The sequence below is a fragment of the Rhea americana genome, unplaced genomic scaffold (assembly GCF_003343005.1).
Source record: "Rhea americana isolate MKP2758 unplaced genomic scaffold, rheAme1 scaffold_328, whole genome shotgun sequence".
Taxonomy (NCBI): Eukaryota; Metazoa; Chordata; class Aves; order Rheiformes; family Rheidae; genus Rhea; species Rhea americana.
Genome location: NW_028186455.1, coordinates 644,453 through 669,556, shown reverse-complemented (window position 1 = coordinate 669,556; position 25,104 = coordinate 644,453). Strand labels below are relative to the sequence as shown.

General features: G+C 55.3%; 3 protein-coding genes across 3 annotated transcripts in view; 1 reads left to right on the top strand and 2 right to left on the bottom strand.

Moving 5' to 3' along the window:
- The window catches only part of PSMD5 (proteasome 26S subunit, non-ATPase 5), a 7,519-nt gene extending 4,134 nt beyond the window's left edge, over positions 1 to 3,385 (bottom strand). The window contains exons 1-5 of the mRNA XM_085310862.1: positions 3,086 to 3,385; positions 2,785 to 2,929; positions 1,573 to 1,686; positions 964 to 1,092; positions 57 to 229 (exon numbers count right to left, since the gene is read on the bottom strand). Coding sequence (XP_085166988.1) covers positions 57 to 229; positions 964 to 1,092; positions 1,573 to 1,686; positions 2,785 to 2,929; positions 3,086 to 3,276 — 752 coding nt within the window. The 5' untranslated portion in view covers positions 3,277 to 3,385. The remainder of the gene's footprint in view (positions 1 to 56; positions 230 to 963; positions 1,093 to 1,572; positions 1,687 to 2,784; positions 2,930 to 3,085) is intronic.
- Positions 3,386 to 3,489: 104 nt separating this feature from the next.
- Positions 3,490 to 15,398, top strand: CUTA (cutA divalent cation tolerance homolog). Its single transcript, XM_085310861.1, has 6 exons — positions 3,490 to 4,892; positions 7,107 to 7,255; positions 11,379 to 11,438; positions 12,653 to 12,698; positions 13,088 to 13,137; positions 13,706 to 15,398. The coding sequence occupies exons 1-6, from the start codon at positions 4,809 to 4,811 to the stop codon at positions 13,806 to 13,808; spliced, it is 492 nt and encodes a 163-aa protein (XP_085166987.1). The 5' UTR covers positions 3,490 to 4,808; the 3' UTR covers positions 13,809 to 15,398.
- Positions 15,399 to 16,117: 719 nt separating this feature from the next.
- Positions 16,118 to 25,053, bottom strand: PHF19 (PHD finger protein 19). The gene is made up of 14 exons (XM_085310859.1): positions 24,855 to 25,053; positions 24,508 to 24,589; positions 24,280 to 24,375; positions 24,087 to 24,187; positions 23,670 to 23,818; positions 23,406 to 23,501; positions 23,050 to 23,118; positions 21,910 to 22,030; positions 20,500 to 20,567; positions 20,161 to 20,331; positions 19,930 to 20,017; positions 19,558 to 19,643; positions 19,316 to 19,411; positions 16,118 to 19,218 (listed from the first exon to the last, which is right to left on the bottom strand). The coding sequence occupies exons 1-14, from the start codon at positions 25,044 to 25,046 to the stop codon at positions 18,900 to 18,902; spliced, it is 1,734 nt and encodes a 577-aa protein (XP_085166985.1). The 5' UTR covers positions 25,047 to 25,053; the 3' UTR covers positions 16,118 to 18,899.
- Between the last annotated feature and the right edge of the window lie 51 nt (positions 25,054 to 25,104).

Here is a 25,104-nt window from a genome sequence, read left to right as displayed (position 1 = left end):
AGTTTTCCTGAAGAGAGTTCCAAAAAGAAATACACACAAATGTGTTAAAAGGTTACCGAGAGCAAACTCGTGTTTTAACAATATGAGGAAATTTCATTGGCAACTCACTACCAACATACCTGACCAGCACATCATCTCCAGTCAACTCTCCAATTAACTCTGATATTAATCCACTGTTTGCACAGTAATTTAGTGAGTCAGCTGACACTGAAGAGATCTCAACAATTAACTAAGAAGTATATGGGGAAAAAAAAAGGTTTTTAAAACAATGTTAACACTTCAAAATCACATCTTGTAACATCACAAACTAAGCCTATAAATATATTAAAAGACGGGATTTAATGTTTCATAATATATTTGTCTGAAAAAACAAGTTCATAAAGAATTCCAAGTTTACTGCAAATGCATTATTTTTTTCTTTTCACATTTTCTTTTCTTCAGAAAGTCATCAATACTATTCCTATTAAGCTCTCAAATGTCTAAATTGCATTATTTTTCCTTTGCCATTCTTATCCAGAGCAACACATTYGGCATCTCTGTTTCTTCCCTCTCCTAAGCTTTCAGTAGGGCTCCACATCCCAAGATAATGAGACTGCAGAAACTATTTTGTTTTTATTTCCAGAGAAGCAAGCATTCTATCATATCTTTATGGTAACTCTGTAGCGTTTCCAACACTCTAAGCACAACATATTAGAAAATAAGCTGTAAATAGTGCTTSGGTTCTTTACACATTTGTACTATAAGGGAGAAAAAAAATTAAGATGCTACTTGAGCATCAACACTTCTCAAACCTTCTTATTCCTTTTTAATCTTGACAAAAATGTAGAAGTGAAGTTTGTACAGCAATTAAAAAATGAATGCTGTTTTAAGAAAAGTAAAAATGCAAATTTTAAACTCAGAACTACAGTCCAAAAGAACTGTAATATCCTGCAACTCAAAAGCTAACATTTATTTCATTCTTACCTCATATACTCTATACCGTACAATATCATTTGTTGCCATGACATTTTTCAAGTCACTCAACAAACTGCTCACAAATAAAGCCTCTAAACCATCTTGTGTCTGTGCAACCCTCGTGAGAGATTTGATGGCCTGCAAACAAAAACAGTTACTCATAAGACACAGACAGAAGAAAATTCAGAACAATCAGAGTTAGTTCAAACCATTCTTTACTAACATATTAAATCATAGTTATGCAGTTAAAATTCTAACTTCTATTCATTTTTCAGTGACAATTACTCACATCTCTGATGAAAGCTAGTTATGGTTACTGTGAACCAAGTTTCTGGCATTAAGTGCAGATCAACAAGTTTACTTCAGCGTCAATAGCAACTGAAAGCAATCCTGGGTAAGATTTTTCTACTACATTTCGGTAACACATAACACAGGCCACCTACTCACTAATTTTTAGTAACATAACTGATACCAGTCTTTCAACCTACAAAGGCTCTTTTCTTCAAAGAGGAAGAGATGTCATCTCAGATGACAGACAACTCAGACCGTACCCACCAGGAAGAATACCTTTTCTACATCAGTTAATTTGTTAAGGAGAAAAGAGAAAGCAATGCTTACCTCTTTAGCCACAGCTATTTTCTCTCCACCAATGCAATAGATTATTTGCCGTAATAATTCAGGACTGTTGATTATTTCTCTAACAGCATCCGAATTTTCAACAATCTTCCCAATCTAAGAACATGATTAAACACACTGTTAGCTTAGTTGTTTCTCAAATTAACAGAATGAGTATAGAGGAATGCAGTCTTTAAAATAAAGGCTTTAAATATAGTATCATAGGTCTATATACCAGTCATCACATCAAGAGCCATGTTGCAGTTTCTCAACTGTTTTTCCTCCCTTGTACTGGGAATTCCAGAACTGGACATACTTTGTACTCCAGACGCAATTACGTAAAAGAGTCAAGCAAGCATTAACAAACTGGAGCAAGCCTAGTGGAGGGCCACCAGAACGATTAGACAGCTGGAGCACACAATGTGCTAGAAGAGGTCAAGAAACTCAGATAAGTAAGAGAAGGCTAAGAGGAAATAATACTGCTGTCTTCAACTGTGTAGTGGGTGAGTATATAAAGACAAAATCAGACTCATATTTGAAGGTATACAGTGACAGCAACAAACTGTGACACAGTAAATTCTACTATTAAGATCCTTTTTTTTTTCCCCCACTATGAGCACTGGAACAGCTATCCAGAAAGGTGGTATTTCCATTYTTTGATGTTTAAAACTGGATAATACCCTGAGCATCCTGCAGTAAGCTGRCCCTGCTTTGAGCTAGGGGTTAGAAGGGACCTCTGGAGGAACTACATAATTCTCATATTCTCCCAAGTTAATGCAACAAACACCAAGCTACTACAAACAGCCTAATCCTCTGCAGTATTTTCACAATATTGTTCAAAGTATTCCAAATAGCAAAGCTGTTGCTGTATTTAATTCCTGTAGCACCTGCTGTCAGTCCCATCTGGGAGATAACTATTACAAAATTAGAGTCCCTAATACACACAAGATTCATTTATAAGTTACCTCTGTCAAGATACAGTTTTTTGTATGATATTTAACAGCCACATCATTAATTATTATATACCACATACTGTATAGTAGGTATCCAAAATTGCAAGAGCCCATACAAGCATTGCTCCAACAGTTAACACTTAGCACAGTGCTTTGCTCATAATTTAAAACAAAAAACTTATCAGTAACAGATCAAAGTAACCCAGCCTAGCTCAAGATGGAGCTCTGGCCAAGCTGGAAGGCCAGAGGTGGGAACCCGTACCTGAGATATTGTGAGGATTTTCACGGAGTCGTCGGGATGGAAAAGGCCTTTCTGAAGCTCCTCCCGGAGGTTCCGGATCAGGTGGGGCGGGTCCAGGGCCTGCAGCAGCCGCTCCAGGATGGCGACACACGCAGACACCTGCTCCCTGCGAGGGACACGGACACCCTGAGGAGGGGGACGTGGCAGAGGCCCTCAGCCGCACCGGCCCCGCTCCGAGGAGGGCGGGGAGGGCGTCGCGGGGAAGGGAGAAGGGAGGCGGCGATGCTGGGCTAGGCCAGGCCCGCGGCGGGTCCGCGCTCACCGGTCACCGGCGCTGAGGAGGCCGAAGAGCGCGCCTAGGTGGGCGTCGCGCAGGTGGGGGCGGAGGGCGGCCGGCGGCACGGCCTGCACGGCCAGCCGCAGGGCCCGCAGCTCCTCCAGCGGCGCCTCGGGCCGGCACGCCCGCTCCAGCAGCTCCGCCGCCGCCTCCGCCGCGGCCGCCTCCGCCGCCATCTCGGCTGCTCCGCTGCCGCTGCCGCCGCCCCGGCGCAACCGCCCACCCGCCGCGCTGTAACCAGGGGGCTCCTTTCGCGTCCGCCGCGCCGCCAACAAAATGGCGGCCGGGCCCCGCCCCTCCTCCCTTGGCTCTGATTGGCAGGGTGGCGCGGCGGGGCGGGGCTAGGCGCGGCGGGCGCCTCCCCTCAACCGCCCCTCTCGTCAGGAAAATGGCAGCGGCGTCGGGGCCGCCCGGCGCCTGCCGCCCGCCTCCGTGAGGCGCCTTACCGAGCGCCTGCGCCGGCGATCCCACCGCCTGGGCAGCTGCCGGGCTTTCTGGAGGAGCTCGGGGGGGGGGGGACGAGGTGGAAGAGCCCTCGAGACTCAGGCAGTGCCCTGCTAGACGGCGAGATTTTCAGCGCGTAGCCGAGCGTTTCCCGCTCGCAGCGCAGCAGCCTTCGCCTGCTCGGCAGCGCTCCGAAGGGCCCGAAAACTCCCTCGCCTGGAGCCAGACCGCTCCCGACGCCCGCTTCACCGTTCGGCCCCGGCGAGCAGACGTCTCAGCACCGCTGCGGTCACCTCGGCCGCAAACGCCGCTCCTGGGTCGCCACCTTCGAGGCGCAGCGTCGCCGCGACAGCTCGGTCCGGGCGCGGTGGGCAGCTGCGCCGGCTGCGAGTGACCAGCTTTGGCTTATAGCAGCAGAARGAAAAACTTCAGTCTGCGGGCAGCAAGGCAGACGGCTGAATTTAGCCGCTCCTGGGCTCTTCCCGGGCTGCGAGCGCTCCAGACGCCTCATGTCTCCCTCCGACACGCACGGCGCGGCTCTGGCCCTCTGCCGCARCCCGGTGGCAGCAGGCCGCGGAGGCCCAGAGCACAGAGACGACTGCCGGACGTTTTGGTCTAAATCCAGGCACGAGAAGTGCCCTGTTCCGTCGTGAATATATCTTCCCAACAGTGTACAAGAACTGACAGGAAYGTAACTGAGTGATATTTTGAGAAAGCATGTTGTTCTGTGTTCCTCTGCACTTAAAGGAATATTGTTAAGCGTTTTAGGGCTGAATGGCATCACCGGTTTTATCAGCTTACTAGTAGTTGCAACRCACAGATTACAAGCCCTGATAATGAGATCTGACGGAAAATAAATGATTTTTTGGATAGGAAAATTAAAACAAGGATGCTGAATGGTGATCATSATGTGTCTCCAAGCACCTCCGCTTACCCTGGGAGGAAGAGATTAGTTCTTAAGCAGATTTGGGGGCGGACAGTTTGGGGAAGAGCACTGTCGCTATTAGGAATTTTTGTCTGGATTTACTGCGGGCCAGACTCCGTGCCTGGCTGTGCCAGGCTCCAGCGCCTGCTTCACCCGGCCCTGCAGGGAGGGGACGGGGACGGGCCGTGGCGACAATGATGCCAGAGGGACACCCGTGGGCCCAGCCTGGAAGGCAGAGTAGGAGGAGTTTATGTTATTGCAGCCAGCCTTCCCGGCAGAGCAGGTGGCGGGACGGCGCGGGACAGCGGCTCTCGCCCCGGCCGCTCTCGCCCCGGCGCGATGAGGATGGAGTGGCTGAGCCARCGCTGCCAGCCGCCTGGCGCCCCAAGCTGCTCCCGGTCAAGCCGCCTGGCCCTGCTGCTGGTAAGTGGGAGCCTGTCGTGGTGTCGCGTGGATCCGCGGCTGGTAACGGCGACAGCGTCCGTCCCCATGCAGTGTAACGTGGGCAACCCACCGGGGAGCCAGATGCATGTGACCTGGGAACGCTGCCACCCCCTCCCTTTGCAAGGGAACTGCTGCATAAAAAGAGGAGTCTTTAAAGAGAAATGCGATCTCAGCCTGCTTTTCAGTGCAATAGTTACAACCTCTTGGCGGATTTTTCAGTTTCAGTCACTTTAACGTTTTGGCAGTTCTCAGTTTATTCAAGCTACTAGGCACAGACACCCAAGTTTCATTCCCTCACTTCTGCACCACCCCTTGGCAAATAAAACTGTGCTGAAAAAACAGCATTTTTTTTCTCTTTTTTTCTCTTTCTTTTCAGAAAAAATGCAAGAGGTGGGTCACCGTTGTGTTAGTATTCACTCACAAATGTTCATGGGGATTTTCCTCATCATATGCACATACATTTTCCAAGAAGATTAATGACTGTCATGCTGAGCAGGACAGATTTTTTTTTTCCTGAGCAGGGTACATAATTACATTCTAATCTGGAAAAATAGGTACATCAGGCTATCCCTGTTTGGCTTATAAACTATCTGGGTAACTTCTGTGATTTGTTGTATAATACTTGTTAAGTGGCTTAGTGGGAAAAAAGAACACTAAAGAAGCTCTGAAAATTATTATGAGAAGACTTAAGATAACAAAGAGCATTTCCTCAAATGCACTGAAAAAAAGGAGACAACCCATATAAAACATCAGTCATTCTGCAAACAGAAAAGAGCTCCTGTGTTTCTAGTGAGAAGAAAGAGAATAATTAAAAAAAAAGTGACACTTCCTCTGTAATGGGAGGTCTTTTAGAGGACAAATGAGGGTGGAAAAACGGGGAAGAGGGATATATTCTGAGTCCTATAAAAATATTTTTATCCCTGCAGATGAATAAGGGCCAGATGTGGTTTATTTAGAAAACAAGACAAAAGACAAAGAGAAGAGCAGCTGTGCAGAGACAGTGAGTGTTGCACACAGAGGRTTCAAACACCCATCCGTTTGCTGTTACTCAGCACAACAAATTAGACTTTGCTATTCCAGCAAAGTCCAAGCTGAGATGCTTTACAGAATAAATATTTAAAGTGACTGTGTTTATGGCATGCTAATACAATGGGAAGCTAAGGGGCATGCCAGGAATTGGGATCTGCTGTACTACAAAACCGACTTGTTGCCAGTGTACAGCCGGTGCAGAGAGCATGCGTTACTGTTTTCTGCAGGCCAGTAAGACAAGGACAGACTTTAGCTTTGTTGATGACGATTTCTGTGCCCGAAAGGATCAAAGCTGACTTTACTGTTAGTACCAGACAATTAAGAGAAAACAAGACCTAAGCCTGCATTTAAGTTTTATCCTTCCTTACCTGCTATGCAATGTTTGCACCATAGCCTGGATGGACTGTGAAACATCTGTCAACAGAACAGACTAATCAACCTGGACTAGCAGGGCTCCATTAAAGCAGAGCAGGGCCCCTTTTTTCTGTTTTTCCGGTAGAAATGTAGTTTTTGATCTACTCACAGAATTTAGGGAAATAGGCTTAGCTCTAAGAATGAGCTTCCCAAAATATAACACGCAGGGACGTCACCAAGAGGAGAAGCAAATGCCCGTGAAGGGCTGCACAGTCTGGGGAAGGGATTCCCTAGTCCTGGCACCAGGTAGCTGCTAAACTATAACTTAGTGAGCTAGAAATGCCTGCCTGTGTCTTTGGTTTGCCTCTGAATGTTCCCCACAAACATCTGGAATAGGCAACAAAACTCAGAGCCTCCCTTGCCATTACAGTGCTGCCTACACACACACACACACACACACACACACACACACACAGCTGCAGCTGCTGGGGCTGTGCAGTGAGGTCTATACGCACCATTACTTTGTAGTACAACCTCCTGGAGCAGAGGCCTGGACTCTTGGCAGCTGGTAAAGGCTCTAAAACTGACCCTTTCCTGCCCTGAGCATTTGGCATGGTATTAGACTGGCCCCATTTCGGGAGAATGTATGCCTCTATGAACATGTTTTCACTTAGATTACAACTAACGTTACTGTAATGTCAAAAGAAATAAGAATGGAGACTTCTCTTGAGTTATATATAAAATAAATGCTTATTTTTACAAAATGCAGCATTTTACCTAACATCAGCACTCATATACTTTACGTTTTAGGCAATGACTCTGTCTTTACTGATGTACCCAGTGCTGAAAAGCCTCTCTCTTCAGCTGCACTCTGCTATCACTGGCAGCTACATCTCTGGGACCCATTCCATCGCCTTCATCAATTGTCTTAATGAGCAAATTGCCAAGGATATTGCAAGGTATAGTGATGCTTCCACTGCTTGTCTGCTYGAGTTGTTCCAAAGCAGCTCTTTACAGAGTAAATAAAACCTTTCCTTGTCACCATTAGAGCAGTTGTACTTCTCTGCTGGTTCAGAGGTTTTCTATTTCTGCCCAAATGGGGCTCCTCTTTCCTTATGTTCTGTCTTTCTCTCTCTCTTTCTCTGTCACATGTCCACATATTAAGAGCTCTGCTTTCTACAGGAAAGAACAATTCACTGCAAAGTCAATGCCATGGGTATGCATCAAGCCAATTCTCAATTTATGCCACTAGCTTTCATTTCAAGACCCATTTTAAAGCTATGGCCCTAAATCTTACGGCCCTCAGATGGATTAAGCCCCAGCACCATGCTCTCTGATTTGCCATAGTCCACCAATTTCTCGGAACAACACAGATAAATTCCAGGAGAAGCATTTATGGAGAGGAACAAAGCACAGTGGCACTAACATAAAAATAAAGCAAAAACAGTGGTGGGCCACAGAAAACCCAAAACAGGCCATCATGAGATACCACCTGAAAGCTTGCACTCAGCTCACCAAACATACTTCAGGGAATGAGGGTTTTGCCCTTATTTATTTGTTTTTAATGTACGAGAAGCTTTGCATGCTGTTTTGCATGCCATTTTTTTTTCACAGATCCCTCAGTCCCTGACTCAATAGCTGGTTTGTTCCAAAAGTACTGGAACTGTGTTGACTGAGGAAATGTTTACGGTGGACCATTAAGTTTCCTGCAACACCTCCTGTGAGCTGTTTTCYGTGGCTATCCCACCACTTGCCAAAAACTCTCCCTGTCTTCTGCAATAGCAGAGTGTTCCCAAATACCCATTCAGGAACTGACAGGCTACTGAAAGGGGGTTTGTGTCATCTTAAATACTGCAACTGTATTAAGAAATTCCAGTAGAATAATATCTGTACCATTTGATATCTTCTGAAAACAGAAATAACTGTACACTGCTGGTGGAAAGATCATTTCGTTCCTGAAAATGCTTCATCTTGACAGCTTTGTAAGGTTTTCCACTCTTTGTCCTTTCAGTCTAGAGTGAGGAAGTAGATCACTCCCTGGAGCCTGGAGCCATTGCTGGGATATGGGTATTTTGGTTGTATTTTACAGGTGGAGTAATTAATCCTTTGTTCAGGAATTTGGACAAATGAACAAGGGTTGTAATGGCTGACACAGGGCATCTACATTTATTTCCCCCACACCACCTTTTTCCTAGTGCTCTCTTGTTTATTCTACTTTTATGTTGCTCAGTGGAGCACACACTTCCAAGGCTTAGACTGCAAGGAATTTCTTTGTGAGAAAGCTGATTTTGAAAGCTGATTAGCTGCAGGTAAAATTCATCATCTGACTTACTCATTCCTGCCAGCTCTAACCCAATTTATCTGTATTACTATTAATCTAAAATCCTCAGGAAAAAAATCTCTAGTCCACCAAGATCTAGTTTCTCCATTGTGTTTGCTATGAGAAGTTGAGCCCTTGGTTGGTGTAACCATTTGCCTCTCACAAAATTCAGCACCTGAACAGTCAGTGTGAGCCTTTAGCTCTGCCTTATATTTGTGCATATGGTTTTCTCTGCTTTTCTGCTTATTAATATTTCATGTCTCAATTCAGAGGCTATTTTTTGTGACGCAAGGACAAAGAAACACACATTAAATACCCAGCCCAAAGATATCATGTATTATGCAGATGTTTTCCACTGACCACATTCATCTTCTTATAATGTTTCCAGTTCCTATGGTGGCTGACTGTTTCTTCTCAGCTCTCTAGGACAAAGTTCAGGATATTGGTTAGGATCACAGTATATTAGAACAGAGCAAAAGCAATTAGAAGGTACTCACCCAAGTCTAAAAGGTTCCTGTGTCACAGGAGGGCTTGAGATTTGCACACAGCAACAGCAAAGAGATTTGTACCTCGTGTCTTACGTGATAAACTCGGTGGGGATATCTGCATTCATGCTGCTGCAGTTCGTTGGTATACAGATTAACTCAAAATCCTTTACGAGCATTAAATTACTGGAACGGGCTGCACATGATTAGAGCAGACCAACCCGGTGCCTCCTTGGAAAGCCGGCCTCTCAGGCTCACATTCCCTCCGAGTCATTGGCCAAGGTAACAACAGTCTCTGTCACCTTGGTCAGTTTAAACATTAAACCAATCCAGAGAGGTAGCTGAGTCCATGCACTGGTTCTCTCCTGCATCTGCCCCCCAGGGTGTTTCTGGGTGCTGCATGCTTTAGGAGAGCRCTGCTGAAATTTTAACCCTCTCGGCTGCTTTCTTACATGCTGCTGTAGGGTTTCTCCTTTGGGAGGAGGCAGGGTGACGGGAATGCTGTGTGACATGAATGCTGTGTGGCCTTCCCGTGGCATCCTCATCATCGTGCTGCCACACTCCCGTCCTCGGGGTCTCCTCCTCCGCCAGAGTTTGCAGCCACAGAAGGAAAAACCTGGGAACTAGTCAAAATCCCAAAGATTGTTAAAAAGGAGCCAAAGATTATTAATACACCCACTCAGAGCCACTGTTGCAGCGGCGAGGTGATTTTATAGGATCAGTGGGGAGAACTGATTCTCTCGTAGCTCCTGGGCTTTCCTTCCTGCCCCCAGTGGAGCCCATGCAGCCACGTGGGGACAACCTTGTGCACATCTTTGCAAGGTATAAATTTCTATAACTAGCCAGAGAAAGCAGGCCTAACAATAAAGATGTGCAGAGGAGCTTGTACATATTCAAGCAAGAGCCCAGCTTTCCTTATGAGTCAGAGGCCAAATTACGTTACATTATGCAGTTGCATTTTAGCACCCTGGCTTGGACATCTTCAAGTTGCTGCTGTGGAAGAGTTAGGTTTAGTGCTCATTTCGCTTCTCTTCTGTGACGTCTTGGCCAGTGACCAAGTCTATCGTATTTTTACTGTTCATAATTTTGTCTTTTTGAAAAGTAAGAAATTCTTACAGTTTGTTTTATAATCACTTCCAGTCTGTATAATAACCTGGCTATAAGGATAATAAATTTTTAACTTGCTCGGAGCCAAGAGGGTTCTGCCAGCAGTTCTGGAGTGGAGCGGTAGTTAACTGAGCACAAGTATCAGGATGGATTTACTTCTTCAGCTTACTAAGGGTTAATTCTAGCAGGCTGTTGCGTTGAGCCTTTCAGTACCTAATAACTACCTGCTCCTCCTCTGCAATTCAAGGTCGTCACTCTGACCTAGGTGTAATTGTTAGAAGACAAATGTTTGCACTGTCAAGGCACTTGGTACAATAGCGCCTGGAGAGTCTAGAGTTAAAGAAAAACAGAGATGAGGTTGTGCAGGGCCTTTAAACGCAGCACCCCTACAGCCTGCCAGAGGGATGAGACTGTCGCCTTTACAAGAAGTGCCCAGACATTGCTGTGGTCAGAAAACACAACGTTTGACCTAGTTCTTCTAAAAATCCACCCTGAAATTGTTTCAATACTCTTTAATTAGTTAAATATCACTTCTGCTGGCAGACACAAGCAGCTCTGCAATAACAAACGAGCCCACAACCGAAAGAGGAAACCTGAGGGACAGAATTTATTTGGGTTTCAGATTTCTAAGATGTTTTATGTAGGAAAACCTTAATGTTGTTAATTTAACAAGTTCCACATTTAGTTTGCTGCATGAGGAAGAAGCACAGTCTGACAGTATAAATATATGACTGAGAGACAAASTCCTTTGTGCTTATCCCAGCCCTGCTCCTTTGTGCCCCACAGCTCCGAAACTGCCCCCAGCCTTGCCGATGAAACAGGGAGAGCTCTGACCCCGCAGGGTGCCCCGCTGGAAGAGGAGGCTGCCCCTCGTGCTGTGCTTGGCGCGGGTCCCGCCTGCCACGCCAGGCAGGAGCGACACCGAGCCTTCCCACTCAGCAGCAAAGGCTCCCGGGGTGGTCCCCAGCCGTGCCAGGAGGCCCGGAGCCGAACCAGCTCCAGCTGGAGGTCCCCTTCTGCTCTCCTCCCCTAGGGCGCTAAGTAGCCACAACTCCCCTGTCACTACTGTCAAACGTGCTCCTTGCAGTCCGAGGCAGCGCAGGGCCAGCTCCCTGCGGCCGGAGGAGAGGGCAAAGCCGCTCGCTAACTCGCCCTTCCTGTTTTATCTAGGGCCATTATGGATAAGAAGCTGGCTGCCTGCGTGAACATCCTGCCGAAGAGCTCAGCCCTGTGAGTTGTGCTGCATGTTCCTCCAGAGGAGGAAACCAAGCCACGCTGCCCCGGGGGGAGGTGGAGGCRAATGCCCACCTCTGGGGGAGCAGAGACCTTTCCAGGAGGCTGCTGGTTCTGTTTGTTCTCAGGGATAACAGAGATGATCCTCACTCTCGCAAAGTGCCTTAAGCCTATTAAAGGAGTGCAGATGCTCTATCTGCCAGTCGGGACCATTTGTTTATTGGTTACTTAGATACAGAGATCTAGCAAAGAGCAAGGTGATTTGTAACCCTGGGGATAAGGCTCCTGTTTTTAGAGGACTTAAACAAAAGCTAAGATAGGGACCTGAAAAGGCTCTTGCAATATTAAGGAGCACTTAATGAGTTAAGAGATGAGAAAAGATGGTATCTTTGACCTTGAAATAAGAGCAGCCATGCTGTGCCCGGTACCTTTGGCCATCCATGCAAAGGGACTGGATTTGTTTTGGGGGGGGGGAGGAGGAATTTAAGGAAGGAAGTTCCAAACCAGCTCTTCCAGCTACCCAGAAAGGTTTGAGCATTCTTCCTAGCACAGAAACATGCTCCTCACTCACTCGCACCGAGGAGCGCTCCTTGCCTSGCCTCATTGGGAGACCTGAGAGGCCCCAGGCCTTGAACAGGTCCCTGAATCACAGCCTCGCCGCTGCAGGGGCTCCCTCATAGTCCAGCTGAGGTTGCCGAAACAGGGCTCTCACACAGCAGACCCAGTAACCTTTCCGCTTTGCTTTCTCTTGCTTCCCTACCGACCATCACAATTGGAGCTAAATTAATGATACACAAACTCCTCCTGCTTTAGCTTGCTTCTCAGACAGCCTCCTGCTCAGTAGACACAGTGACGCCTCCAAATGACTCCTCATGCAAGGAAGCCAGCACACAGATGAAATCAGGATGGCCTTCTGTCAAGATGAATGTTTCAAAGGTCAAATCTGACTTGCAAGAAGTAAATCTCCATTACAGCAGGAAGGGAAGAAAAAAGTGTGGGGTTGGGCACAGCCTCCTGGCTTTGCTGAGACGCTGCCGTTGCAGATGCCCAGCAACTCCCCTTGCTTTGTCCTCATCATTCCCAGCCCTGCAGGTCCCTCACACCTGGCATGGCCAAGAAGGCTCCAGTCTGTGCATGCSTGTATGAGTGCTGATGTTCGGTAAAATGTTGCATTTTGTAACTATATTTGCTGCTACTGTTTTTTATTTTAGGTATTTCTGGAAGGGCAAGATAGAAGAATCCACAGAAATACTGCTAGTAAGTGTCCAGCACTGCCTAACACATTTCACCCCACCTCCATGGGTCAGTGGGGGAGAGCTCTGGAGCCCAGGACCAGCCTGTCMTGGGGATGTGACACCAGCCAGCTGGAGATTTGGGATGGTATTCAGGAACTCCACACCACAGCTTCCCCGAGTGCCCACCTGCAGGCACAGCAGCCGTAGCCAGAGGGCCCAGCCCAGCTTCACACCTCATACCACTGCCATGGGGTACAGGCCCTGGGGAGCAGGCGCAGCAGCACCACCAGGCACCAGCGCCGGCTGTGTTAGATGGATGGAGTGGAATGGTGCACACCAGGTTGCTTCTTACCCTTTACCTCTCCTTGTTCTTTTTTCCTCTTTTTTTCTTTTTTCACTTCTTTCTTACAGTTAGTGAAAACAAGGACATCGAAGATAGGTGAATTGTCCGATTACGTCAGGTGAGGTTCTCGCTGGGCAGAGCACTGGGTTTCCTATTCAAGGTACGTTGCCACCTCGTGCTCAGGCAGGTGTGAATCGGGTTCCTCAATCCCATTGCCCACCCACAGGGTTTTTAAGTGCTCCTGGACGTTCCTGGTAAGCCAAAAACCAGACACTGCATCTGCTCAAAACAGGTTAGAAGGAATAACAGCTACTGGGCTTCTAGGTTTCAACTAGTCTCTTGGTATTGAGAACAAGGAAGGATTCTCCTTCTGCTAATATGGGTTATCCCCTAACTGCCTCCTGGCAGGATTTCTGACACCTTCCCAAGCACTGAGTGTTGAGCACAGCCAGTTTTGGGCCACAGGCTCATGGCAGTCAGCTGCTAGCTGTAGCAAACCCCAAACTCAAAGCAAAATTCTCATGTGGCAGAAAGATGATGTGAGTGCTTTGAAGCTGGTGGAAACTTTGGGGGCATGGTTGATACATACTGCTGTGAGCAGAGACCTCTGTTTCCTGTGCCTGTGGATCTGTTCCCACCGCAGGAATGAATCAGTGACACTTACTGTGCGTCTCCTTCCACTTTAGATCCATCCATCCCTTTGAAATTCCTGAAATCATCAGCCTGCCTATTGACCAAGGAAACCCACTCTACTTCAAGTGGGTAGAAGAAAGCATCCCAAGAGACTGAAATGTGCAAAAACACTTTGATTTTGGGGAGACCAGATGAAGCATGCTTTGCTGTGCCGGTCCCCTCTCGTGTGGTCAGGAGTTACACACACACAGGAAGGCAGCATATAACTTCACAGGTTTGTGGAAGCACAGAAGTTTGGGATTGGGAATTTTGTTTGTACTTGAAACAGTCCCCTCCCCCCCTTTGCCTGACTGTGTCCCACGGAGCATGTAGCAGCATGGAGGCAGCAGAGGCTGAAATAGAGAAGGCTGAAGTGCACCAAAGCTTGTTCCAGCTTTATGGAAGAAGATAACAGGGTGCCCAAGTTGAGACCTTGACTCCTYGCAGCAGTCAGTGCTGTTTCAGGCAGCCGGTGGCAGGCAGGAGGCAGCGGGCCCCGTCCCGATGTGCCCCCGGCAGCCCTCAGCCGCAGGCTAGAACGGGTGTGCAGACAGGCAAGCTGCCAGGCTGGCAGCACGGGCACGAAGGGCCGGCCAGCTCCGCGGGTCTCTGCGCCCGGCAGCACGGCCGCCCCGCTGCCTGCCTCCACAGCAGCTGTCCCCGCACCCTGCACAGCTCCATCTCCTGCTTCCCAGGCCAGGAGGAAGCAGGATGCAGCAGGACACCCTGCAATGTGCCAGCTCACGCTCCCTCCTGCGGCCACCTAACTTGCTGGTTTGTCTTACAAAATCCAAGGGAACAGCAAACATTTAAGCAGAAGCTGCCAAGTGYGTGCTGAGATACCCAGTGTGTGCACACCTTGCCAGTGCCCTGCCTGCTGAGACGGGGAAAGAAGGGCTGAGGCTGGCAATGCCACCGCAGAGGAGCAACATGCCCAGCTGTGCCCCTGCCCGCTCCGGGTGCGGGGCCAGGCTGGGCATCACCCTCCTGGAGGAAAGCACAGCCCCAGCCCCAAGCATCCCTAACCCATGCCTGAACGGTTGCTTTCCACCCAGGCCAAACCGAACCTTGTGAAAAGATGATCGTGTTAATAGTTTAACATAGTAAGTTATGAAAGAGCGTTATTTATGTGACTGGGAAGCTAATAAACAGGAGCGTTTCTTACCAGCACAGCCTTCCGTGTTGTCACAGCCTTTGTGGGCCCAGTGTCAGCTACAAGCGCGGCAGCAGTTGCCAGAGCTTCCCAGGCTGCACGCTGCGGTGAGACAGAGCCTCAGCACTGGCTCCTCAGACCAGGAGGGCAGCCTGGGGAGAGAGAGATTCAGGAGCAAATCTGGGAGCGGGAGGGGCAGAACCCTGCTTTCCTACCAGCAAAGTTGTTCTCAGAGGGCAGTGAACCTGTCAGTGCTAAATCTGAGCAAGCAGGATCCCAGCTGGGCGAAAAGGAGCAATGAGCACATGAAGCAAGCAGTGGCAGGCCAGGTCTGCAGCACACCCACGAGAAAAACTGTTTATCCCTTGTCAGGGCTATGTTGTRCCACGTGAAAGTTTTAGGCTAAAATTAAATGGGTGTGGACCAAAAGGGATTTTTTTTTCATTGTTGTTGTTCTCCACTTAACACTCTGACTAAAGGAAAACATTTGAGGGCATAAGGATGTAAACGCTTTTCTGGTGAGGACATGGAAAAGGCAGCAGCTGTGGCGCTGCTGGAGGGTCACCAGCCTGCGGGAACTGCCTCCGAGAAGACAGGGGAACAAGCCTGGCCAGGAGAGACCCAGTCCCGGCGGATGTAACAACAGATCCCTCTACACAGCCTCGAGGGTTGAGCACTAGCTYGAAACGGAGCCCGCGTGGTCCCTACATGGGAGCACACCGACCAGGAGCCTGCAGGCTCTCGGCCAGGGCACCCCTGGACAAAACCCCGTCTCTCCCCAAGGCCACCCTGTCCTCACCATGTTACCCCACGGCGCTCAGCTGCACGGCACCGACGCTCACCTCTTCTCGTCCCTGCTGGACCGGTGCTGCCTTCCTACAGCATCCTGACAGCACTTCTCCGGGCAAGGAGCGATTCCTGCAGCTATTGCAGCACCAGGCACGCGCAGCCCCCCGAAGGACGGTGTGAGATGTGCTTTGGGCTGTATTTCATCAAGTAGCAACGCTGCCCAGAGCAACTGCTAACCAAAGGGCTGCAAAATTTAAATAGAGCAGGTTCYGTCTCCAGCTCATAAGCAGGAGCCGGCACCAGCTGCCGTTCGCTCAGCGCTGACGCAGAGACAGCTCCTCTTGTGCCGCCGGAGAGTGCGACCCATCACCGCAGCGGGTCACCCACGGCTCGCCCAGGGCACTCGCGAGGGGCTGTGCCCAGAGCCGCGCAGCTGAGCCCCCAGCTGCTCAGACTCAAGAAGCCGGGCACTGTAAAGAGCCRGTGCTGTTAAAAAAAAGATTTTTTAATTGTACGTCAGACGTATTAATTACAACTTGGATATAACAAAAGTTGGTTATTACAAGCAGCAACTTGAAATCATAAATCTTTAGAAGGTGCACAGAATTATTATAATATCTATCAGGACTAATGCAAAATATATTCTGGAACAAAAATAGTTTTCAAGGCTCCACATTCAGCTCTCTGGCCCAGGCCGGGGGAGAGGAGGGCTGCGAGCTGCCCTGCAGGGACGCGGCGGCCCGGGCCCCGCTGCGCGTGCGACGTCCCTCGGCACAGCGCGGGGCAGGACGCCGCCCGGCAGGGCTCGCGGCGGCCCCGCTTCCCCCGCGGCGGGGAAGAAGGGCTTTACAGGCACTGGTGAAAGGGCGATGCTCTAAGTGATCCTTTGGAGACAAAGCAAGGCAGAAGGCTGTGAAAAAACCTTGCAGCCGTCCCGGTCAGGGCGGTTTGGGAAGTCCCAGCAGTGGCTTCTCCCAGAGACGAGCTGGGACACGGACCCCGGTGGTCCCCCGCAGCCTCTGCTGGAGGCATCTCTCCCTCTCCGCGTGGCTCAGCCTGACACCCCCAAAGCGGGGCGCGAGGTCGGGGCTGGAGAGCCTCCGCAGCCCCAAGCTCCCGCGCTTCGCTTTGGAAAAGCGCCGGGCACGGGGTCTACAATCCGCTCCAGAAACCCTGGAGAAAACTGCTGGTTTCCCCCAGAAATCAAGAGCGTACACGCTTCTCAGATGGCCTCCCGCGGTCTCGGTATAGAAACAGAAGCAGGCAGCAAATTGCCTGGGTGCTGAGGAAGTTGTAACAAAAGGCGTTGCTTGACAGAAGATGCAAAATTAYTACGTAAATGAGACTTTCCAACGACAGACGCCCTCGCTGCCGGCAACCCCAGCGAACAGACGCCCCACGCGTCCAGCAAGGCAGCGAGCAGCTGCCGAGCCCCCAAAGCCTCCCGCGGTCAGGGAAGGATCCCGACGGAGAGACCCCAATGCGGTCAGGTAAACCGGCGCACRGGAAATAAAAGGTAAACTAAAACCTGCCGTCGCTTCCGCGAGAGCGGCCGAGGCAGCGCAGCGCCCGGCCGGGGCTACGCGGGCCTGTTGCCCGTCCGCGGCGTGACGAGCGGCGCCCGCTCCCCACCGCGGCTCGCTCCGATACGCCCCGCTCGGCTGCGGACGTGCCAAGTCCTCGTGCTACCAAATAAATTAAAACAAAGCAGCAAATCCCCAAGCCTCCCCCCATCTCAGATATTCCGCTATGTTATTTTAAAAGTAACCGGAGCAGAAAAGTTTATTTTTAAGGACTATGCTCCAGCGCAGCCCTACTGCCGCTCACRCTGACGTGGCGGGAGCACGACCCCGAGCCCCCTCCCACGCCGGACCTCCGGCACCCCTTTTTGGTGCTCCACCCTGTCGCATGGCGAAAACTTGAAATATTTTTTTTTTCAATAAAATATGCTTTTCAAATCGTCCTTCAGTTGCCAGGCCATGAAGGCAGGCACGTGAAAACCTAAGGGTGATGGAGGAGGCAGGCGAGAGCAGCGCAGCGCGGCGTCACCCTCGGCAGCCCCGATCCCGGCGGCATCGCCCGGCTCCTCTGCGCCCACCGCGGAGGCGGCACGTGGGTGGCAGAGCAGAGACGAGGAGGACAATATTAAATATGTATATATATATATATATATCTATATATATCTTAAAAGAAAACCATCTAACATTTCTGGTGCTATTAGAGTTTGTAAACAGTCTATGTTTTGCTTTTTAAGATAAGCTCATTTTGTTGCAACCTGACAGCGTTGCTCCAGTTTGGGCGGCGCAGTGGCTTCAGGCAGGGCGACGGACCGCCGCGCTCGGCAGCGCCTCGGGCAACGCGGGTCCCGGYGCCGCTGTCGGTTCGCCTCCTCGCGGGGCACGTCCGGCACGGCGATTCCCGCGGGAGCGAAGGCCTCCGGCTCCGTCCCRGCTACCGCGGCGCCTGCTCGCGAGGCGCCTGCTCTGTCCAACTCGCTCCACTGCCGAGATTGTCAGAAGAACGYGGAAACGGAGCTGCTGCGTCATCTTAGGTCGCGGGACGATCGCAACCAGCCTGCAGAGCTGCCCTGCGGCCACCAAAGCTGGGGCGTTTTCCCCTCGTTTAAAACAAACTACGTTCCATTAACGGGCGGATTTAAGATGAGAAGGAAAATGCTCTCCGACGGCTGCGGAAAGCATCCCCCTGCCCRCTCGTTCCGGTCGGCGCAAGGACGCAGCAGGCGGGCTCTCCGGCACGAGAGCGAAACCKCTTTGCGCTTTAGCGACAGCACAGTCGTTATTTAAGGCTCGGACGCGGCCGCAGCACCCRGATCCCGCAGGCACCGATGCGAAGTCCGTCGGCGCGGAAGCACGGGCAGCCCCGGAGCTGCAGCYGGGGCCCGGYGGCGCCGGCTCTGCCCCCGGGACACAGCAGAGAGGCACGGGGAGAAAAGCCCCATCCTCTCGCCGCCGCGACGGCGCCTCTGGCTTAGCCAACGGCTCGGGCAGGAAAAGGCAGCGAGGTGATGCCGTCCGCTCGCACGCGGCCAAAAAAATAGATTGTTTAAAAAAATGCAATTGAATAAAAAAATCCTGCAATTCCGCTCGGCTCGGCGCCAAGCCCGGGAGGGGGTTGCCCGGGGCGCAGCCGGGAGCGCGGCCGGGCGCTTCCTCGCAGCCGTGTCCAACGCCCCTTCCTCCTCCTCCTCCGCTTTGCACCCGGGGTGCCAGGCGTGCCCGGGCCCCCGCTCCCCGCGGCGGCCCGGCTCAGTACGGGGTGGTGCCTTCCCACTCCACCAGGTACTGGACTTTGCCCTCCAGGGTCACCCTGCGCGCCAGCACCTGGTACTTCTCGCCGCAGACCAGCCGCCCGGCCGCCCCGAAGTAGCTGCTGATGGAGGACTTGAGGTGCGAGAGCGAGGAGTCGTCCTCGCTGATGCTCTCGAAGGTGTGGCTGTCGATGCCGTCGTCCGGGCGCTCGGGGCCGCCGCCGGGCGGGCGCCCGCCGGGCTCGCCGCCTCGCTTCCTCGCCCCCGCCGGCGCGTAGGTCGGCGCCGCCAGCTTTCGCTTCCGGCTGCCCACGGTCCTGCGGCGGCGAGAGGGGAAAGGCGCGGGGATAGCGGGAGGCCGCGGGAGCGAGCACCGCTCTGCCACCGGAGCGGGCGAGGAGGCGCCGTCCCTACCTGGACTCGTAGGACAGGCTCGTGGTGGCGGAGCCCGAGGTGCTGGCCGCGTCCGTGGAGTCCACGTCCGAGAGGAAAGCGTGGCCGGAGCCGGAGCTGGGAAGGAGAGAGCAGGTCAACCTGGCCGGCGGCGTCCCCCGGCCCGGCCCGGGTTCGCCAGCCCCTGCCGCCGCTTGTCCGTCCCGTCGCGCTGCGGCGAGGGATGAGCCGCGGCGCGGAGGGGCCGGGCAGCCCTCAGCTACCTTTTCAGGCTCTGAATTTCATCCAGTGTGAAGTCGAAGATGCTGGCCAGGTGGTGGTTCGTGCTCCAAGCAGACGTGAAGTCGCTCTGCACGGCGAAAGCAGGCGCTGCAGAGCCGAGCGGCAGCGGCGAGCGGCCCCCCGTGCGCCGCCGGCTCCGGAGCGCTCGGCCCGTCCCGGAGCGAGCCCGGCGCTGCCGCCCCGCTGCGGGCCCCCGACACCCGCAGGGTCTCCCCGCCGCGCCGCACGGGCGAGCGAGCTCCCCGGGGCCGCGGGAGCGAGGACGGGGCTCCGCGACAGCGCGGGGGCCAACCTGGCCGCGGTGCCCAGCTCCGAGACCCGAAGCAGCGACGGAGAGAAAAGCGGAGACTCACGCTGGGAATGGCATCCTCCAGCAGGAACTTGGCCCTTTTCCTCCGAGCGGCTCGCTGCTTCTGCTGCTGGAGCTCGCGAGGGAGCAGGCTGCGGGCGCACGGAGCAGAGGTGACGGAGGCGGCCGCGCCGCGGGACACGGCGCGCGGGAAACGCGGGGCCGCGGCAGAGCCGCCGGGACCCTCCGGCGGTGGGAGGGCAGAGGAAAGAGGAGAGCGAGCTCGGTCACTGACCTGCTTTTATGGACGTATTTGCTTTTCCCTCTTTTCTTCAGCTCGCAGGAGCGGCTCTCAGCCGTGCCCGGCGCTTTCTCCGGCAGGACCTTGCTGGGGGGGTTTGGCGGGACRCGAATTCGCAGGCGGAAGATGCATTTCTTCTTCTTGATTTCTTTACCGCACAGAAATCTGAGCGGCAGAGGAGAGGAGAGCAGCCCTGAGCCCCCCGGCTTCTCAGCCCAACCCCGCCGCGTCCGTCCCCGGCGGCCCCCRTCCTGCCCCATCCCGGCCCTGCCGCCGCACGCCGCCCTCCGGAAAACGACAGGAAGCCGTCGCGCCGCCGGCGGCCCCGCTCACCGGCTTTTGTAGCTGTTGAGCGCGTTGAGAAGGTGGGGGCCTCGCTCCGAGACCGGGGTGCCCGTCAGCTGGGGAAGAGACGGGCACGGGTCAGCCCCCGGCACCCCCGCTCCCGGCCGGCGCCGGGGCTATGCAGCAGCTAAACGCACGGGGGAACCCGAACGCCAGTTTTCAGCTCCTGTCCAAGCAGCGCGATCAGAAAGCCAGCAAGCGAAATCCCGGGAAAGCCCTGGCAGCCGCGGGGCGTCTGCCCGCGCTGCCCTCGGCGGGGCGGCGAGCTGTCCCGTGCCGGAACAGAGGTCCAGCGCGCTGCTTTACAGCTGCAGCTCYGACTGGGAAAATTATTAGATGTAACACCAGAACAAATGAAAAATCTGCGCAAGACTGAGTCTCGAGCAGGAGCCCCCGGGGCCTCTGTGCCGCGCGCCCCGGGGCCGGGAACGGCCGCAGGCGCCCGGGAGTGGAGCCGGCGGGCGAGGGGCTGCAGGGCAGCTGCCAGAGCCGGGGGCTTTGCTGAGGAGCGACGTGCGAGCGAGACCGCCGCCGCGGGCACGTCCCCTCCGCCGGCAGCCCGCGCCGCCCCGGCTCTCCCCGCGCTCCGGGAAGGCGCTCGGCTTGGCCTGAAGGCAGGAGAGCCCCGGGCCCATGCGGCAGCAGGTGCCTTTTGCTCACAACGTCATCAAAAACGCATCAGACAGCTAAAACAGAACCAGCTTTAGAATTCAAAGCTTCCTCCGATTTTTCCTATCCCTCTATGTCTCCATGACTCCGGAGCTGCTGCCGGCCCGAGCGGCTGGAGAGCCGCGYGCGAAGGGCACGGGACGGCTCCGACGCCCTGCGGTCCCAGTCCCCGCAGCCGCCAGCGCCGCGTTCCCGCGCAGCACCTCCGTCGCCGCCCTCCCCGTCCCGCCGGCGGCTCCGCGCTCGCTGCGCGTCGCCCCTCGGCAGCCGGGGCACCGACGCCCGCTGAGGATCCCCACCGAACGGAGTCTGCTGCGGGGGAGAACACCCACGGCATTAGCCAGCACCCCCCGGGGCAGCCGGGCCCGTGTCTGCAAGCCGCTTCCCTGCTGGGAACTAACCAAGGAAGAGCAGCCTCGGGCCAGAGGGAACCGATACTCCCAGCGCTCTGACCCGCTGCACACGAGCAACATGCAAACGCATCTCGAGGTCAGCGGCTCAACTGCTAGAAGAGAAAGCCAGAAGAAATAAGGGAGAGCGCTGCGTGCCGCAGGACTTCACCGTGAGCGCTGCCCTTCGCCGACCGACGTGCGCCGGGCGCCTCCGGCACGCTCCGGGGCGGCCGGCGGGAAGCTCGCGCCGCTCCGAGCGGAGGCTCTGCGGGACAGCCAGCCCGCGGCTCCTCTCCCCAGCAGCGCCTCTCCCTTCCTCCCAGCTGCCTGTGTTTACCTTTCCGAGCTGCAAAGGATCCCAGTGGTGATTTACAAAGGCCAAGATTTCCTCAAAGTCGAAGTACTTCTTTTTGCTCTGCACGCCCAGATTGTAGAGGGCCAGATGGACGACATCTACCCTGCAGGAGCAAAGCCAGGGCACTGGCATCCTTCCTTCTCCCGGGAGAAGGTCAGGACTGCAAYGACGGCTACGGCCAGGATGCTCTGCCGCGCCAGCACCGCTCGGCAGCGCCTCCCAGCTGAGCCCCTCCGCGCTCACCAGATCCCCCTCCCGGGAAGCCAAGCGCCCCATCGACATGCCTCRACCGGGAAGCGCGCACGCCCCAGCGGGAGTGGAAAGGTTTGTGTTTGCAAAACCCAACGTATCCCGCAGGATTTTACGTTTGCATCTCTGGACACCTAGCCCAGTAGCATATCCTGCAGGATTTCCCCAATTTTCCTCCAGCCTGCTGTGCTGTGTCGCTCTGTACGAGATCCGAGAGGCAGCCACATGTCAGCACCAGTAACGCATCCGCTAAGGCCCAGTGCGGCGAGGGCGATGGCAAAGAGAATTTGGGTTGCTGGCACTCAATGCAAATCTTTATAACGTGCTTCAGACCATCGCGGTGCATTACAAGGTACCGCGTTCGCTCGCATTTCATCGCAGGAATAGCTGACTTGTCACTCAAATGCATTTTGCAGTTATCATCTGGCAAACACGTGCTTGGGCTCCAGGGCGGTACGGTAGGTTTGGAGCTTATTAAGAAACAGCTCCCCGGGAAACGGCACCCGGGTGCCGCGGGCTGAGCGGAGGCCGAGGGCAGGGCTCCCGGGGCGGGTGCCGCCCCACGTCCCTCCATCCCCGACAGGGACGTCGGCCTCAGGCTTTAAAATAACTCGAGCCAGAACGGAAACGGGAGCAGTTGCTGCAGGGCTGGAGCAGGCTGCACCCACGGCGAAGGTGCCAGGCGAAGACTCGGGGGCGAGAAAAGCTCGGGCGAAATAACGGGGCGTTAGCACACCTGCTTCTCCGGCCAGGGTCCGCGGCCCCGGCGAGCCGGACGCAGCCCGGGCAGCGAGGAGCCCCCGGCTCAGCGCCCTTCCCTGCCCCGCGGGGCCCGGCCCGGCCCCGCCGCCGCAGGGCCCCCTCCTTACTTACCACCGCAAGGGCAGGCGCTTGATGTACTCGGGTCCCTGGTTGCACACGGAGCAGAAAAACACGTAGAACCTGGGAAGCAGCAGGGACGGAGAGAACGAGGGCGGGAAGCGGGTTTGGGACGGCGCCTGCCAGAGGATGCAGCCACGCGCGGCCCGGGGCCCCCCGCTGCAGCTCGGGGCTCTAGACCCCCGTCTCCCGCCGGACCCCCCCRTGCCACGCAGCCCGACGTGGCTGAGCTCCGGCTGCAGCAGCCCCCGGGCGCCTGAGGCTGCCCAAATTTGGGCCGAGACTCGTGCACGCACGACCGCCCCTCTCCAGGGAGCCCGCTCCGCCGTGCCGAGCCGGAAAGCACCTACCGGTCCCCGAACATCATGGGGTCGCTGAGGCACTGGGTGCAGGCTTCGTGGAACCACTGCCGGCAGCGGTAGCACTGCAGCATCTTCAGGTACCACCTGGGAGGAGCGGGGTGGGGGGGGGTGAGGGCTGCTGAGGCGCCCCGCCGGCGGCCGCGAGCTCCCCCCGCCTCGCTGCCCTTGCACGGGGGCTCCCGAACCCCAGAGCTGCCCAGGACCTCCGGTCGCCCCTCTGCTGCCCGGCGGCCGGCGCGCGCGGGGCCTTACTCGCCGGGGCCGCCGCAGTAGCAGTAGCATTGCTGCTGGTTGGTCCGGTGCGGCGAGTCCCACTCGAGCAGCTCGGGGTCGTAGGACAGCACCATCTTGACGGCTTGCAGCGTCTTGGCGATGGCTCCCTTCTTCAGGGCACCCCCCTTCTGCAGGACCGAGTGGGACGGCAGGTCGGCGGAGCCCGCCCGGGGCAGGGGGCCTCATCCTGCACCCGCCGCACGATGCCAGCGGGGACGGCGCGGGACCCCGGCAGGAGCTGGAGAGCAACGCGGAGCTCCCCCCGCGCCACCCTGCTCCCACGGCCTCGTCCCAGAGCATCCTTCCAGCGGGGACACCCCATCCCGAGCCCCCCAACCCACACCAGCGCCTGGGACCGGCCCGGGGACRCCGCAGCAGCCCCGGCCCCTCGCTCACCCGCACGGCCAGGGCGAAGATGCAGCGGCGGCAGAACCACGGCGYGCCCAGCGGGCCCTCGCCGCTGCTGGCCACGGGGATGTGGCACTGCTGGTGGTAACCTAGGAGAAGGGGGGGCAGCGTGAGGAGCGTCCGGGGCCCCCRCGGCCCCCTCCCGCCCGGGGACGGGGCGCGGCGCGCGGGGCCCGCTCACCTAGCCCGCATTTCCCGCAGATGAGGATCTCGTTCGCGGGGCCCGACGTCTTCCCCAGGCAGATGTTGCACTTGGGCTCCTCGCCGGGGACGCCGGCTAAGGGGAGGGAAGGCGGCGGGGTCGGAGGCGCGCGGGGGCCGAGCCCACGCCGCTGCCGGGCCCCCAAAGGGCCGACGCAGCCTCCGCTTGGGGAGGGGGGGGGACGCGCGGGGCCGCGGCGGCGCTCACCGTGCTGGATGTCCTTCCAGAGCACCCAGTACTTGGAGTTATCTTCGAAGGTCACGAGGCAGCTCTGCTTGGAGCCGCTCACCTGCGGGAGGCAGCGGGAGGAGCCGGTGCGCCTCGGCCCACGCCGCGGCCCTCTCCCGCCCGCCCTTCCCGCGGGAGCCCGGGGCGCCGCAGCCCGGGCCGGGATGCTCATCCCGCGGCTCCGCGGCATCTCGGTCTCCTCGAGCGCGGGGACACGCGAAGCCGGGAGCGGGCCGGGCTGCGGGGAGGTGAGGGGGCACCGCGCTCCCGGAGAGACGTGGGGTCGCCAGGGCCGCCCCGCCGCGGCGGACCCGCGCCCGCTTTACCCGTTTGATCTTGCCCAGGTAGTAGAGCCCGTCGGTCCACCGGCACAGCACGTACTGCCCCTCCGTCAGCCTGACCATGAGCTCGCGGGCGCCGGCGCCCCGGCGCGCCGCCGCCTCGCCCGGCGCCTGCTGCACGTGGCTGGCGGCCGCGTAGACATCCCGGATGATGGGGTCCAGCTTGCCGCTCTCCATGAGCCTCGGCAGCCCTGCGAGGGGAGCGGCGCCCGTCACCGCGCGGAGCCCCCGGCCG